This window comes from Sphaerodactylus townsendi, linkage group LG07 (assembly GCF_021028975.2).
Source record: "Sphaerodactylus townsendi isolate TG3544 linkage group LG07, MPM_Stown_v2.3, whole genome shotgun sequence".
Taxonomy (NCBI): Eukaryota; Metazoa; Chordata; class Lepidosauria; order Squamata; family Sphaerodactylidae; genus Sphaerodactylus; species Sphaerodactylus townsendi.
The window spans coordinates 10234524-10249036 of NC_059431.1; the positions used below are offsets into that span (position 1 = coordinate 10234524).

General features: G+C 48.2%; 2 protein-coding genes across 3 annotated transcripts in view; both read left to right on the plus strand.

The window, feature by feature from the left end:
• Positions 1 to 4144, plus strand: part of LG07H18orf25 (linkage group 07 C18orf25 homolog) — a 36222-nt gene extending 32078 nt beyond the window's left edge. The window contains 2 exon segments of the mRNA XM_048502946.1: positions 3216 to 3754; positions 3756 to 4144. Of these exon segments, the coding sequence (XP_048358903.1) occupies positions 3309 to 3754; positions 3756 to 3957 (648 nt within the window). The 5' untranslated portion in view covers positions 3216 to 3308 and the 3' untranslated portion in view covers positions 3958 to 4144.
• On the plus strand, positions 3951 to 14273 carry LOC125436190. 2 transcript variants are annotated; one of them, XM_048502944.1, is made up of 2 exons: positions 3951 to 4054; positions 12769 to 14273. In XM_048502944.1, exon 2 carries the CDS (start codon positions 12904 to 12906, stop codon positions 13582 to 13584), a length of 681 nt encoding a protein of 226 aa, XP_048358901.1. In that variant the 5' UTR covers positions 3951 to 4054; positions 12769 to 12903; the 3' UTR covers positions 13585 to 14273. The 2 variants fall into 2 exon arrangements, with proteins under 2 accessions (XP_048358901.1, XP_048358902.1); XM_048502945.1 differs by lacking the exon at positions 3951 to 4054 and adding an exon at positions 10499 to 10995.
• Positions 14274 to 14513: the final 240 nt, after the last annotated feature.

A 14513-nucleotide genomic window follows, 5' to 3' on the forward strand; every position in this document is an offset into this window, starting at 1 on the left:
AGGGAGCCCATGAGGCTTCCAATCCCCCCGTTCAAAATCCATTTGATTCCAGGGGGGTGGGTGGGTGATAGCATTGCATGGTACCCCTGGGACATGCTCATGGCACCCCAGGGTACCACGGAACCCTGTTTGGGAATCACTGGTGTAGTATATAGAATATATAATTGTATAACCATTTAAAATTGGTACCTCTGTTAAGTTATAATTGCGGTTTTGCAATATATATTCATCTTTCTTGTGAAATAGGTTGCTTCAGACTGCTGTAAGAGGTAGGCAGCCTAGGGCCATATCTGTGTTCCTTGGTTTAACACGTCCTGAGGCACGTTTCAGTCCCATTCAGACTAGCGGATCTTTTCTGTAACAATATCCTTGAATCTGCTTCTCCCCCCATTTCGCTACTGAGCCTTCAGATTGGTGAAATGCCCTGGGATCTCAGAAGCTTGCTGACTACATTGTGACGGTTTGGTCGACCACAGGAGGAAAAGATTGCAGTCCTGGTGTGATTTCCCCCTTAATGAATCAGAGTGGTTCCCTACAGTCTTGAAAGAACAGTCCATTGGTACTTACCCTGAAGGGGCCTTCTCCTGGGGGGCGATGAGGGCATCTTGGATGGGTGATTTCCAACCTATACTCAGAGAGGCAGGACTAAACGATGTCACTTCCTGTGGAATGGTTGGACTCCATCTTAGATTCCCAGTATTCGAATGACACAGCAGTAGGAAAAGCTTGGGCTCTCTCAAGAAGTATAACAGGAAGTAACAAGAACAACGTAATAAACATGGAACAAAAACATTGAAACGTCGAAAAACATCAACAAGAAACACTAAGGGGCTCCAGGAATACCCTGTCATAACTCTCAGGAACCAGTTGACGAAGTATTTATATATATAGCTGTATGGTATAATCTGGAGACTGGCATAACCTCAGGGAGGGCCAAGATGCCCTCATCGCCCCCCAGGAGAAGGCCCCTTCAGGGTAAGTGCCAATGGACAGTTCTCCTGGAGGCGATCTCGGGCATCTTGGATGGGACCTCCCCGAGCAGTGTCCCGTAACGGGTGGGAAATTCAGTCTCCAAAGATGTTCCAGCACCCGCGTGCCGAAGGCGGTCTCATTGGCCGCCATGGTATGTAATCTATAATGTTTGATGAATGATGAGGTCGAAGACCATGTTGCAGCTTTACACACATCCTCTAAAGGAATGTGACGGCGGAATGCTGCATTAGTTGCTGCACATCGTGTGGAATGGGCGGTAATGCCAAAGAAGAGTTTGGATTTATACCCCTCCCCCTTTCTTTTCTGTAAGGAGACTCAAAGGGGCTTACAATCTCCTTGTGTTCACTCAAGCTGTGCTTGAGAGTCTGCTGTTGAGGAAAGGGGGTGTCTAGAGAACCTTCCTGCCACTCAGACCCAACAACATGTAGAATCCTTGCGTTGGAGCCTTACCATTCCTGCAACACAAGGTATGTTCCACGGAAGCAAGCATTTCCTCCGCTGATGGACTAGCCTCTTGCATCAGAAAAACACCCCCTGCACCAACAACACCCAAACCATAAAGTTGCATAAGTTGTCTGTTTTTGTGGTCTGTGTATTTATTCCAAGCAGGATTTTTAAATGCTGGATTATAATCAATACGTTTTTAACATATTTCAATAATTTTTTTAAATTATGCAAGCGATTTCAGGTAGGTTCCTGTCATAAGTTTAAAAAATAAAATGGCTAATGCGCTCAATACTATGGAAGTCAGGAGAACTGCTAATTGTTATTACAGTGCCTTAGCACATACATCTTAGTTTTTATGACGTGAAAGGTAGGAGAAAACAAACAGAAAACAAATTTTGCAATAGACAAAAAACCCTCCAATGTTATTTGGATGTAAGCATGCTAATGCCGTCATGAGAGGGCTAGCAGCGTATTTCAATATTACGTTAAACGCCATATTGACAATATTGAACTTTTCACTGGCGTGTTATCATCTTATGAATGGTAGTGTATTAATCCTGCCGGAAATTTGTCATGTTTAAACAATAGACATTCTTGAAAAATTTCTGTAATCTACTCAGGAATTATCCTTATCTAACACTGCAGATTGTCTCGCATATAAATCTCCATACTACTTATTCTGAGTGAGTAAATCCCTGCCTTTAAAAGCATTTCGCTCATTCAAAAGAGAAAATGTTTCACAAGCCTTCTTTTAAATGCTCCCCACTATTTCCCATTTTTCTGGGTTTTTTTTTGGGGGGGGGGGAGCAAAATCCTAGGGAGAAATAAATAGTTTTTTTCCCTTCACATCTTCAAATGGGGAAGGCTGCAGATCAGTTCTCTAGTTCAGTAGCAGTAGATTCTGAATTATAGGCAATCATTATCCCCTTTTCAACATCATTGCATTGCAGTTGACTCCAAATTCACCAGCCATGTAACTTTGATTGGAAATTCTTTCTTATCCTCAAGGATGACGATCGTTTTCAATCAGCACGAAGCAAAACTCAGGTAGCAGAATCCCTCAAAGGAAGGTTTCTAGTCTCTTTAGGGCAGGGGTAGGGAACCTGCGGCTCTCCAGATGTTCAGGAACTACAATTCCCATCAGCCTCTGTCAGCATGGCCAATTGGCCATGCTGGTAGGGGCTGATGGGAATTGTAGTTCCTGAACATCTGGAGAGCCGCAGGTTCCCTACCCCTGCTTTAGGGCAACCTCTCACCCCACAGAAAATCCTTCTACCAAATCCTTCTACCAAAATCCTTCTACCAAAGGGCTTGGACAGATTTATGGAGGAGAAGTCGATCTATGGCTACCAATCTTGATCTTCCTTGATCTCAGATTGAAAATGCCTTAGCAGACCAGGTGCTCAGGAGCAGCAGCAGCAGAAGGCCATTGCTTTCACATCCTGCACGTGAGCTCCCAAAGGCACCTGGTGGGCCACTGCGAGTAGCAGAGTGCTGGACTAGATGGACTCTGGTCTGATCCAGCAGGCTACTTCTTATGTTCTTATGTTCTTAAATAAAGGGGGGAAGCATGAAAGGGGGGCAGGGGGAGAGCCCCCCAGTTGAATTTTTGTTAAAATTGACATCATAAAATTGGCATTATCCCCAACATGGTTCTTTGTGCTTTCCAGAGGTTATTCAGACCCCCCCCACACACACACACATTAAGCAATTGTGCTCCTTCGAGATGTTGTCCCTTCCAACCTGTTCATTTGCCCCTGTGTGTTTTTCTGCAGGTCGCTTTCCTGCTGAAGTTCTAGACAAGCCTCCACCATCCATCCAACTCAGCGTCCCATGATCTGAGACCAGGGGAGCCTTGGAACTCTGAAATGAAGATGGAGGCAGCAGATAAAGTAGAAGAACTCATTGGTCCTGAGGTCCCTCCGAAACTCTTGGAAAAGCAGGAGGCGGCTCTGGGCGAAGAGGGACCCATCGAACTTGAAATGCCCGGTCAAAAAGAGGGCGAGGCTGTTTCAGAGGACTCCACAGTCTTGGCCTCCATGCCCTGCTTGCTGATGGAACTGAGGCGGGACTCGTCGGAATCTCAGCTCGCGTCCACGGAGAGCGACAAGCCGGCCGCCGGCCGCGTTTACGAGAGTGACTCTTCCAATCACTGCATGCTGTCCCCGTCTTCCAGCGGGCACTTGGCTGACTCAGACACGCTGTCCTCTGCAGAAGAGAACCAGCCCAGCCAGGCCGAAGCCACCGCCGAGGGAGAGGCTTCGGCAGTATCAGGGTCGACCGTAGGAAGGAAGTCCCGGCGGTCCCGGTCGGAGCGAAACCTCGACCATGGCCGCCAAGAAAAACCGGCAGTCGAGCGACAAGCAGAACGGGCGCGTCACTAAGGCGAAAGGCCACCGGAGCCAGAAGCACAAAGAGCGGATCCGGCTGTTGAGGCAGAAGCGGGAGGCGGCCGCCCGCAAGAAGTGGCCAACCTGCCGGGTGCGGTGGACAGTAGGTACTGGGAAGTGGCGATAGCGACTTTGACCTGGCGCATCTAGGCACCAGTTCAGTCGGACGACTATCTAATGGCTAGTTTCAGGGAGCAGCAAGACAATCACTGCGGAGATACCAGGTAGAGGCTGTTTTTTAAACTGAACTGGCGCAGAGCGCCTGCCGCCGTTTCTCAGCTGTCCCGCTAAATTTAGAAGAGCGGCACTTGAGTTAAAAAAAAATTAAAAATAAAATAATGCACTAGGAGAACTGCAGCTCCGGGTAAATTTGGGGGGGGGGGGCTACAGAGCGTTTAAAAAAAAAAGAAGCGTTTTAAAGGAGCCTCCCAGCGCCCTTATTTGCACAGCAACAAGTTAAAAACACGTCACGGTGAGTCCCTTCCTCTTTCCCTGTCTCCAGTTGATTTCAGTGTGGCTTTAGGCGGAAATGTTTCAATTGGCCTACTTTGCAGCTTTTTTATTACATATCAGTAATTTTTGGGGGGGTGGGGGTTGCGACGGTTGTTCCTCCATCTGCATCTCCATGAGGTTTCCTTCCGCTGTTTACAGCGAGGCCCCGCCTTTCTCCGATTCTAGATTTTCCATGCACGATAAGCCGCTTGAACCTTGCTGCAAGCGAACAGGCAAGGTGGCGGCTTTGGAGCCTATGCAGAAAACGTTATCCACGTGGGTTTGCAAATTACTAACCCATCCGTTTGAAAAGCAGACGAGCTCATACCTTCCTGTGTCGTGTGGATGCCAAGAGTCATTAATAATAAATCGGTCTCTTTCCCCAACGCGCACTCCATATACCGGGGCTTAGTCTAAGTATGCCAATAATGCTTTGTACCGCTTCTCATGACAAAATATTTGAAGGTGCAGTTTGGAAAGTTTTCAGTCCATCAGCAGTTGGCCTGCTTCGCCTCCTCTCTTTAATCCAAAACAGTACGACCAGGAATGTGTGTAATTTCATCTTGCCTCCCGGGCGTATGAGTAAAAAATCCAAAGTTGAACTTGCAGGTGATTTTATAGCAACCTTAAAATAAAATACTATTGAAAAAGCGTTTGGTTTGCCAATCTTTTTATGGGTGAACGCACCTTGTGTCTTTGCACAACCGAAACACGCACTTTTAAGCAAAGCTGTTTCTCTACTACGTGAGAAGAGGAAATATGCAGTGATTATTTCATACCTTGATTTTTTAGGTGGGGTACCCCACCCCCCACCCCCAGTGCTAGGGCAACCTGTCAGATTTAATGGAGTCTGCCTTTACGAGTGCTTGGGCACAGCTTGCTGGCCGTTGTAGCTGCCCTGTTTCAATTTCCGTTCGGAGTTTGTAGGATATTTTTCATCAGCCCAGCCAAAATGGATGGAGGTTGCCTGTCAGTGGCCCCTGGTGGATTGCAGCCACAGTGGATATTGGTTAGATAAACTTCCAAAAGCTTTTGCATTTGTTTAAGTGATGCTTAAGGGAACATGCTAGTCTCCAATCATTGAACTTCTTGGTGGCCGTGAGAGGGAGGGGGCGGAGCATTGCCTGTTTGTGGAATCTGATTGGAAGTGAATTGATCAAACGTGCAGAAATTCCGCACGATGTATTATTTGCTACCCTAAACCAATTAAGATCACAGGCAGGTTTGCTGTCTTGTAAAATACAGCAGAGCGAGGTTTCTAGGCCGGGATTTCCCCTGGCATACGTGGGGTGGCGTTCCACACACAGACTGAAATGCCACAGCAGTGACGTCATTGGGAGTAGCCAGCATGGTGTAGTGATAGAGTGGTGGATTCTAATCCGGAGAACTGAGTTTGATTCCCCGCTCCTCCACATGAAGCCTGCTGGGTGGCTTTGGGCCAGTCACAGCTCTCTCAGAACTCTCTTAGTCCAGCAAACCTCTCAAGGCGTCTGTTGCGGGGAGAGGAAGGGGAAAGAGTTTGTAAGCCGCTTTGAGAATTCTTACGGTTGAGAAAAGCAGAGTATAAATCCAAACTCATCTTCTCGTACATGAAAATCTTTGGCTGCCTTCTCTGGTGTGCAGAAGAACATAGAAGAGTATGAAACGGTGTTGGGACAGCAATACTTTGAAATAGTACAACCATCACTACAAAACTTCACCTTCGGATTCATGGGTCTTTTGATTTGATACCTTAGTTCACAGGTGTCAAACTCGTGGCTCTCCAGATGTTACGCTTCAGCTTCATGCTGGCAGGGGATGATGAGAACTGTAGTCCATAATATCTGGAGGGCCGCAAGTTTGACACCTATGCAGAGGCTTAATAGGAAGCAAAGCAATTGACCAGTGATCCCTTCCCTCACTACCATTGGAAAGCCGGAATATTTTCCTTGCTTACTGTACAGTTTGTGTTTGTGTGGGTGTGTGTGGGTGTGTGTGTAGAAAGAAAGAGAGAGGGAGGGAGGGATAAGATTAGAGAGGGGCAGAGGGGGAGAGAGATGAGAGAGAATTTTATATATATATATAAATTGTACAATAAGCAAGAAAAAACTATCTATCAACCAATCCATCAAATTTACTGAGGGATCCAAGCTTCTATCGAAGGAGCAGCAGTGGCATAGTGGCTAAGAGCAAGTGTACTCTAATCTGGAGGAACTGGGTTCCCTGCTCTGCCACTTGAATTGTGGAGGCTTATCTACCTACCTCACAGGGTGTTTGTTGTGAGGGGGGAAGGGCAAGGAGATTGTAAGCCCCTTTGAGTCTCCTACAGGAGAGAAAGGGGGATATAAATCCAAACTCCTCCTCCTCCTCCTCTGGGGAATTCAGATTAGCCTGTACATTCCAACACATGTCAGCTGGGTGACCTTGGGCTAGTCACAGTTTTTCAGAGCTCTCTCAGCCCCATCTACCTCACAGGGTGTTTGTTGTGAGGAGTTTGTAAGCCCCTTTGAATCTCCTATAGGAGAGAAAGGGGGGATATAAATCCAACTCTTCTTCTTCTTCTTCTACCTCCATATGTCCGTAGTCAATTTCAGAAACCTCCTCAATTGGGCTGGATGTTGTAAGGTGTTTCTGGTTAATGTTTAAACGTCTGTGCCACAAAGTGAATCCAGAGGTGTGTGTGGCATAGTGTAGTGGTACTCACTCTGTGGCCGCAGATCCTCATATAGCTCTTTCACCCAACACCTCCAGTTCTAATTTCAGTTTCGGCACTCTCAGAGGTCTGCATGCAACAGGTATATGAATGGGATTTCGTTCTATTACACTGACAGGTTGACTATTCATAGTTATTGGGTGAGTGTGTTTGGGGCAGGGCACACAGCATGCAGTGGTCACCTGGCTGGCGGTGATTGAGAATGTGGCATGCCCCAGAGCGAGTACCCATTCCGTAAAGTAACTGCTGATCTTTAAGATGCCAAAGTCCCGTTTTTCTGCAATAGACTAGAACAGCCTCCTGTGTGCAATTTGTCACTTGGAAGAAATTGGCAGGCCTTAGGCAGGTGACTAATAGTCTGCGTTTCAAGATTCCTGCTTGCTTGTGTTACAGGCTTGCTAGTGTTCAGGGCTGCATTTTTCAACCATAAAATCTCCCCTTCTCCTCTGACCTCCTTTCCATTGTTGCATTCCTGCTCTCCTGTTAATTGATCTGCTCAGATGCAGTGATGCACGTTTTTGGGGAAAAAACAGGAAGAAGGAATTCTTCTGGGACATTTACCAGTGCCCTAAATGAACTGGTTTCAGGTAGGTTGGGCTGTAGCCGAAGACTGGCAGAGTCCCGGAGCACCTTTAAAGACCATCCAGGTTTCCAGGGTTACTAGTTGTCGTTGTTTTTAACTTTTAAAAGTAAAATGTATTGTCGAAGGCTTTCACTGCTACACTCAACTAGTTGTTGTGGCTTTCCTGGCTGTTTGGGCGTTGTCTGGTGGATCTTGTTCTAACGTTTCACCTGCATCTGTGGCCGGCATCTTCAGAGGTGTATAACAGAGGGAAGTCTGTTACTCAGTGTGTAACACGCTTCTCTCTGTGATACACCTCTGAAGATGCCAGCCACCGTCCAGGAATTTCTTTTTTCTGTGTTTCGTTCATCTGTAGTGAAAATGTGAAAAGATCTAGGTCCATATATGCCCACATTTTTACATACTAATCATTTAATGAGGGTATCTTTATTGATCTCCAAAATTTGGCTATTTCTCTTGGTGCTGCTGAAGTTAGGTTTGTTATCAATGTAGTATGGGGTCTAAATTATTAGCTGCTCAGTATCAAAGCTCCCTTTGTGAAATGTCTGATAAAAGAGGCTTTGACTCTTGAAATTTACACCTTGGGAAACCTGCTGGTCTCCACGGTGATACTGGACATGAAACCTTCTTTTCTGCTAGATTCTGTCAAGAGGGAACCAAAAATGTGGGTTGCCTTCACAGTTGCATGACTTCTACGCTGCTCCTTATTTTATTCATCACATACAGGTAGGAGTGGAGACCTCTGTGGCCTCATATCCCAGTGAGAAGAGGGGAGGGGTGTTGTAAAGAAGGGAGTCCCTACTGAGTCAGAATGCAATTGGAAATTTCAAGAACCGTATTGCTAGAATCATAGAGTTGGAAGGAACCCCAAGGGCCATCAAGTCCAACCCCCTGCAATGCAGGAACACACAATCAAAGCACTCCTGACAGATGGCCATCCAGTCTTTGTTTAAAACCCCCCAAAGAAGGAGACTCCACCACACTCCAAGGTGGTGCATTCCACTGTCGAACAGCTCTAACTGTCAAGAAGTTTTTCCTAATGTTTAGGTGGAATCTCTTGTCCTTCACCTCGAACCCATTATTCCTGGTCCTAGTCTCTGGAGCAGCAGAAAACAAGTTTGCTCCCTCACCAACATGACATCCCTTCAAATATCTAAACATGGCTATCATGTCACCTCTTAACCAAACTAAACATACCCAGCTCCCTAAGTCTCTCCTCATCCTCCTAGAAAGTTACAAGAGAAGTCAGTTATGGATTACATTATCCGTCTTCAGGCTGACAGACACTAGCTTTTAAGCCTTGACTATACCCAACCTGTTGACTTCAAGAGGTGGAAATGACACGGTGTCCACTTCAGGGTGATCACTTCTGAGACTAATCCTTCCTTTGCTCATAGTTTACAGACAGCTGTGAAGATTGTATCAGCACACTTAAATCTGAGTGAATGGTAGCAGAGAAGTATTCCTCTCTCTACAGGAAATGTTCCCCTCTACCAAAAAAAATCTGATGGTGGCTTTCGAAAAACTTTTAAATTCAGGAGTGGTAAGCTTGCGCGCAAAGCCTGGACTTGTGGGTGGTGGTCAGATATTCACGTTCGGTTTCCTTCAGAGGCATGTCACGGGGAGATGTGTTTCTCTCTTAGTGTCACAGAGATAAATGCATCTTAGCATGACATGCCTCTGAAAATGCCAGCCTAAGGCCTTTTTCGCACACACGGTTTGTTCTTGATTTAATATGTGAGGTCGTCACGGTTTCTGCCTTTTTTTCGCACACACTTGAGCCGTAATGTGGCCCGACCCCTAATCTGTACCTCATTTCAGCCTTTGTCCCACATTTTTCCTGTCGCTCGATGATTGTGCAACTTTCTTGGATAAAACGGATTCCCCCCACAATCTGGTGCCTAGGTGCAAAACGCAATCTCGGAAATAACAAGCGACTTGCGAGGGATCACTTCCACTGTGTGATGCAATTTCCTCCAAACCAATCAGGGATGCAGTTGGAGCTTTGCCAGTTGGGCGCACGCAGACATTTCACTGTTTTGTTTCCGCCCTCTACTCTCTGCCCTCCTCTTGCGGTCGCTCGGCTAAAGTGCCGCCTCTGATATATCTCTTTAAGAGTAGCGAAGTTCTTCAACGTGAGTGCTTTCGCGCCGAGATAGTTAAAGCACGGTGACTCGTTAGCTCGCTATTGTCATAAGCACCACTGGAGTCGACTAGCCCGCACCCTCGCTGAACGGGATGGGAGATCATGTGGATGTGCAAAAATCTTCCGGCGCCATTTCGGGAAAAGCTCAAGGTAGGGCGACACATGAAGCGGACAGAGAGAGACTGGAGGCCCTGGGATTGCTGTGAGGGAGCCGGAAGTTCTAGCCACGCTGAAGTCTACCTACTGGAACTTGGATGTGTGGCGGCGGAGATGCGCCTGAGGGGACACAACAGAACACCCGTTGAGTGTAGGACCAAGGCGAAAACTTTGAAAAGGGACTTCAAGAAAATCAACCAGCACAACAAAACTTCAGGGAATGTCCCCTCGACTCAGTGCGCATTTTTTTGATGAGCTGGGAACAGCCCATGTTGTGGGGGACAGGAACCGCCAACCCACGCACCTAGCCTTTCAAGAGCAACAGTGTGTGTGGTGGCTGCTTCTGCCAACGCAGTCTCGAGGGACTCCACCAGCATGGGACACAAGGATTTGGAGACCATAGACCCGAGACCCCTGCAAGTCTCCACCCCATCTCCGACATCCCAGGGTGAGTCTTCCAGTCTCCCTCTTCTAGTAGTGAACGTAGCAAAGGTTTTGGTGTTCCTGTGGTGAGATGATGCTTTCATCGCTCCTCTTTTTGTAGTGTTGAGGGGGTCTGCAGCCACTACCCGCTTATGTGCTCATTTGCTAGAAACTCCACATCGGGTAGACGGGTGGGGGTTGGGAAAGAGACATTCCGCCACCCTTAAGCCTTTGTGCCACCTCCTGCCATTTCTGGCATGGGGGGGGGGGGGGTTATATAAGGGGCTCAACTTCAAGGCTGCCTGTACACTTTTAGTAAACTTTGTCCTACGCACCGCTGCCTACATCTCTGTTTTGCTCCCACAGTCTCCACCTCTGACCTCAGCAATTCCACAGAGGACGATGCCATGCAGATATCAGGAGAGTCTCCTAGAGATACCCTGACAGTTTGGTGCTTCTAGCTTAAAAATTGCACCCCTGTCAGCAGGCACCACCCCAATTTCCAGAGATTCTCCTTTTAAATCCCCCCCCTTCGGCATGGATTTACAGGGTGAATCTGAGGTCCTCACTTTAGAAGAAGAAGAAGAGTTTGGATTCATATTCCCCCTTTCTTTCCTGTAGGAGACTCAAAGGAGCTTACCCTTGCCCTTCATCACAACAGACAACCCGTGAGGTGGGTGGGGCCGAGAGATCTCCAAAAAGCTGTGAATAGCCCAAGGTCACCCAGCTGGGATGTGTGGGAGTGCCCAGGCTGATCTGAATTCCCCAAATAAGTCTCCACGGCTCAAGTGGCAGAGCAGGGAATCAAACCCGCTTCCTCCAGATTAGAATGCCTCTGCACTTAACCACGACGCCACATTGAAAGTGATGCTGTTTCAGGGTGGGGGAGAATCCACCCCTCACAGCGTCACTCTCAATGTTGTTTAAAGAGGGAGCCAGGATTCTACCATTCAGGTAGATTTGAAAGAAGAATTTGGGCTCTGTCGTGTGGCCCCACCCCCGAACACCCCACATAAGAATTCCATACCAGGGGTAGGGAACCTTTAACACTCAAAGAGCCATTTGGACCCGTTTTCCACGGGAAAAGAAAACACTTGGAGCCGCAAATAATTTTTGACATTTAAAATAAAGATAATACTATATATATAGGGCTTTTTTAACCTTTTACTCCTCGGCCATTCTGGAGAAGTGGAGTTGATGCGCCCGGCCTCTGCTGCCTGCAGGGCGGCGGTAAGGATGAAGGCTTCTCGGGCGGCTTCGATTCCTACGCCGGCCGCCGGAAAGGCACTCCCACCCCTGGCCTTCCAACGGGGCGTGGGAGGCGGTGAGGGGGGAAGCTCAAGAAGCGCGGCCCAGCCAACTGTGGACAGTTGGTGCGCCCGCCCTGCTGCCTGCAGGGTGGGCAAGGATGGGGCGGGGCGTTTCGTGCTCATGGGAGCCACACGTGCAAGCGGCAGAAGAGCCGCGATGCTCTGCTCTTGGAGCCGCAGGTTCCTCACCCCTGTTCTATACCTACTGCTCCACTGCGATCCACGGCCCAGAGAAGGTGCTTGGTGAGAGTCAGCGCTTGGGTGTTGGTCACCTCTAGTTCATAGCTCAGCATGAGAGAGCCTGTCATTCCTGGAGATGGCACCCAGGGTTTCCACCTGCACAGTGTTGTCATTTAAAACTGCACTTTGGTTGTGCCTTTCCAGCAGGTTCTCCAGGAATAAGTGCACCTTCATGTCCTTTCTCCCTACCAGCAGCTCTCTTTGCAGATAGCTCTGGTGAAATGAATGGTGCGTACGGCCCTCCTGCTGCTGGAAGTTTGAGTGGCAATGAAGGTGTGTTCCATTTCCTCCCTCTCTTACATGAGCCTTGCTTATGTAATCCTTCCCCCTCCCTCCCTAAATATGCTTCAGCAAGGACAAGAGTTGGCCACTCTGTCTTCACCACCCTTGTACTACATAAACCACACCACGATCACTCCAAACTTCCCACCAATCCCTGCACAGGTTTGAAAACTGCATAGAGAGGGTGTTTGTTTTTTTTTACTTTTCTGTGGGAACTTGGGCTTCTTACACCAGGAACACTCTTCCTGCTGTCATTGGCCCCTGCTGTCATTGGAGCAGCAGTGGCGTAGGAGGTTAAGAGCTCGTATATCTAATCTGGAGGAAGTCTGCGCGTTAGACACTTCTAACAAAGTTTCTCTGCATGAAACCATATCCGCTGTGCCGATCTGCTGCCATACAACGCTGCCGCGGCCAGTGTGTCTTTGCGAGCCTGTGATTTGCCTTTCTGACTTAGGGATATAAAGGTGCATTGACAATCTTTTCTTGGTGCTATTTGATCAAACATTGTTGAAAGGTACTCTTAGATTGAGCGCTCCGTGTTTGTATGTCTGTTCATCTGTGGGAACACAGCTTAATGACTTCTGCACTTTCCGTCCTTCCCTATCTTGTCACAGGCTCCATCTCCATGCCTGCAAGGGAACAGACGTCACCACAGCGAAGAATGGCCGCCGAGAGGCGCAGGGTTCGTCGCTTGGGGGTTCTCGCCAGAGACTCTCGCGACGTGCCATGGCTGCTGGAGCAGGGAGGAGATGTGGAAGCCATGGGAGAGGGGAGGCGCTTTGGAGGAGAAGTTGCTGACAGGGAGTGGTTTCAGCTGCATTCCATGCAGCGCTGCTGGAGGGAGAAACAGCGAGCTGTCATCGCTCAGATTGGCTCTTGACAGGGGGAATGACATCATGCAGAGTCTTCTTACAGTTTTACTCCAGCGCCTAGGCTCTTCAGGTGGCCCCGGTGGAGCGGGTGCGTGGGGTGGCTCAGTTTCTGAGGAAGCATCCTGCAGCAGGCGCGCCTCAGCAGTTCCAGGGTACAGGTCAGCACCTGCCACTACTAGCCCGGCAGCAGAGCACTGTGCTGATGCAGACATCAGCTTCCCCATTCTGGCAGAGGACACCAAGCTGGGATCCTGTGTGGGTGCGACGGCACCCCTGCCATCAGAGATAGAGCAGCTAATGATGGTTGGGGAAGCATCAATGCTCTGTGGCACGCAGGATGAGTGCCCAAATGCCCAGCTCCTTGACATGCCCCCAGGGGGTGGGGGCAGTGATGCTGTAGCAGCAGGGAAAGCTTTCTCTGTGGTCCTCATGGATAATCAGGAGCCTTCTGCATCCTGCATGTCAGTGACAGAAAACAAGTCTGCCCGTGGGAATCGCCGCGGATCTGTGCTGGAGCCTAAGCGCGTTAGGAAGGCGACGGCCAGAATGAACCTGTGAACGCCCAGTTAATACCTGGGCAGGAGTCTTTGGCCTGTCCAAGCGTGGAACTACTACAGCCTAATGGGACATCACTCCCTTGTTTTGTTTTGAACAGTTGTGGTGTGCCGTTGCACACGCCTAGAAAGTTTTGCCTTGATTGTTACATTGGTAAAACGCCCACGGGGGTGTAATGTGAGAGGGCAGAAATTTAAACGTGCCTCTGCCTATCAGAAAGGCCTGTAGCACGCCACTGTTTACACAAATAAAGAATTCACTTCGTTCATTCATTTAACCATGTACAACTTTTATTTGTATCACAACAAAACTTTTGCCAATTGTGAAACAGGGCAGGGTAGAAGCAAGGGCTTACGACAGTTCAGCGGTAACATGACCAGTTTCAGTTCCCAGCTACTGTCCGGCTTGTTCCGCTGCCCTTTGCTTGGCCAAGAGTCTTTTGGCAGCCCCCTTCCTCTTCTTCAACCACCTCTCCACCACAGCCAATCTGCGCTCCAGATCTCTGTCTGCAGTGGGAGATATTAGAGAATCACCAGTCGCTATGAGGCAAGGCACAGGGTAGAAACTCTCTTAAAATGCTTAACTGCCCCAAATACGAGTAAGCGAGGACCCGGCTTTTGACTCTTCTTCCTGCTAAGTTTGAGGAATACTCTGTTGCTGGGAAGGTTGCATTCCTACTAAACAACTCTTCTTCTGTGATTTTAAATTCTGTAGCTAGGTTCCTTTTAGGAACTTTGGAATAATACCTGTGATGGTTTTATGTATGGAACATTTATCTGGATAATGCTGGTTGTTATATTGGTATTATGCCTAATAAAGGTTTTATGTATGTCTGTTGCAGCAAAAAAACAAACAAACTCTCTTATCCTCTGGGCAGATTCTGGAATCAGTGGGGGGCTAATTAAACCTCCCCCTCTGGCTCCATTCTAAAC